The following is a 1,295-nucleotide window of genomic DNA, read 5'->3' as shown; positions in this document are numbered from 1 at the left end:
ATATTCTTTCACAATGCAGTCATTTTGACTGCTTTGGGCAATATAGGTATGTACTAAGTTTCAGTCTTTCTAGTGTTAAAAATGTGAAAGAGATGACCATATCTATTAATTTTGGTGAAAGTCCTGATAATATGATAAGATGATTCAGTCCTCAGGGGTCGATTTTACATAAAAATTCATTCATCCTCACAACGCCTATCCTTTTCTTTACCATGAAACGTTTGACGTGTGTTTCAGGGAGTTGCACAAGGTGTAATAAAAGACGACATCATGCCAGAATTAAAGGAGCACATCGAGCCCTGCGCCAAAGAGCATGATATTCCTCTACGTAAATACGACATACCGATTATACTATCATAAATGCCCTAATTTCTATCGTAAAATAATTCGTTGAAATTTTAGCTTTGGACGTGGAGAAGTTCTACGATGCCAGCGTAACTGGTGAAGAAAAAACGAATTACGGATGCATGAAAGCTTGTATGATGAAGCGCATGGGCTTGGTGAGTACAATGATTTCTGCTCATTGTCATCTTCCATTTACTATGTTATTACGTCTGTGAATTTAGATGGAAAACTCTAAAGTTAACGGAGACAAGATTGTGTCGTGGATGGAGAAACTTTATGAAAAGAAGCCAGACAAAATTCCGAAGAGCCAGGAAGTTGTAAAGAAATGCAGCGACGAGGGTGAGTACAAGCAGAATTCTCATAGTGCATCGAGATATTAATACCTGATTCCCTTTTCAGTCAATACCTTAACCGACGAATGCGAAATGGCCTTCCGCTTCTCGACTTGCACGGTCGAGAACGACAATTAAACGATCGAACGGTTCTGTCTCTCTTTAAAAATATCGATACTCCGGCGAAATGAAACATTTTTACGATTGTATGTATAAACTCGAATAGCGATTCAATAAATTTTTACGTTTGGTTCATGGAATATTGTCTCTCACTTGTCCTTAATCTCTCCTGTCCTTACTCTTTACTTCCTTAGAAAGAATTCTGCTACAATAGTGTGGGATTTTATTTAGAAACGGGTATACAATTGAAATAGAAATTGTGAAGACTTAACACTAGATTGCCCAAGGAAGTAATTTTGACTGCTTTTGGGCAAATGTACAAATAATAATGCATAAATTATTTTTTTTCCCAAGTGAAGTAAATTTTTTTTATCGTTAACATTTACTAATAACTTGTTATATGACTGTAAATAATATAAAAAATATTAAAAATTAATTTTAGACAAATTTCTTTACACATTATTCTTTCACAATGCAGTCATTTTTACTGCTTTTGGG

The 1,295-nt window shown here is 35.1% G+C and overlaps 1 protein-coding gene across 1 annotated transcript in view; it reads left to right on the top strand.

Moving 5' to 3' along the window:
- LOC108626482 (uncharacterized) overlaps positions 1-903 on the top strand; it is a 1,947-nt gene extending 1,044 nt beyond the window's left edge. The window contains exons 2-5 of the mRNA XM_018027175.2: positions 238-328; positions 403-500; positions 567-684; positions 745-903. Coding sequence (XP_017882664.1) covers positions 238-328; positions 403-500; positions 567-684; positions 745-815 — 378 coding nt within the window. The 3' untranslated portion in view covers positions 816-903. The remainder of the gene's footprint in view (positions 1-237; positions 329-402; positions 501-566; positions 685-744) is intronic.
- Positions 904-1,295: the final 392 nt, after the last annotated feature.

This window comes from Ceratina calcarata, unplaced genomic scaffold (genome assembly GCF_001652005.2).
Source record: "Ceratina calcarata isolate Rehan_Ccalc_2016 unplaced genomic scaffold, ASM165200v1 scaffold401.2, whole genome shotgun sequence".
Taxonomy (NCBI): Eukaryota; Metazoa; Arthropoda; class Insecta; order Hymenoptera; family Apidae; genus Ceratina; species Ceratina calcarata.
Note: the sequence above shows the minus strand (reverse complement) of the source record. Positions and strands in the feature narration are given on the sequence as shown.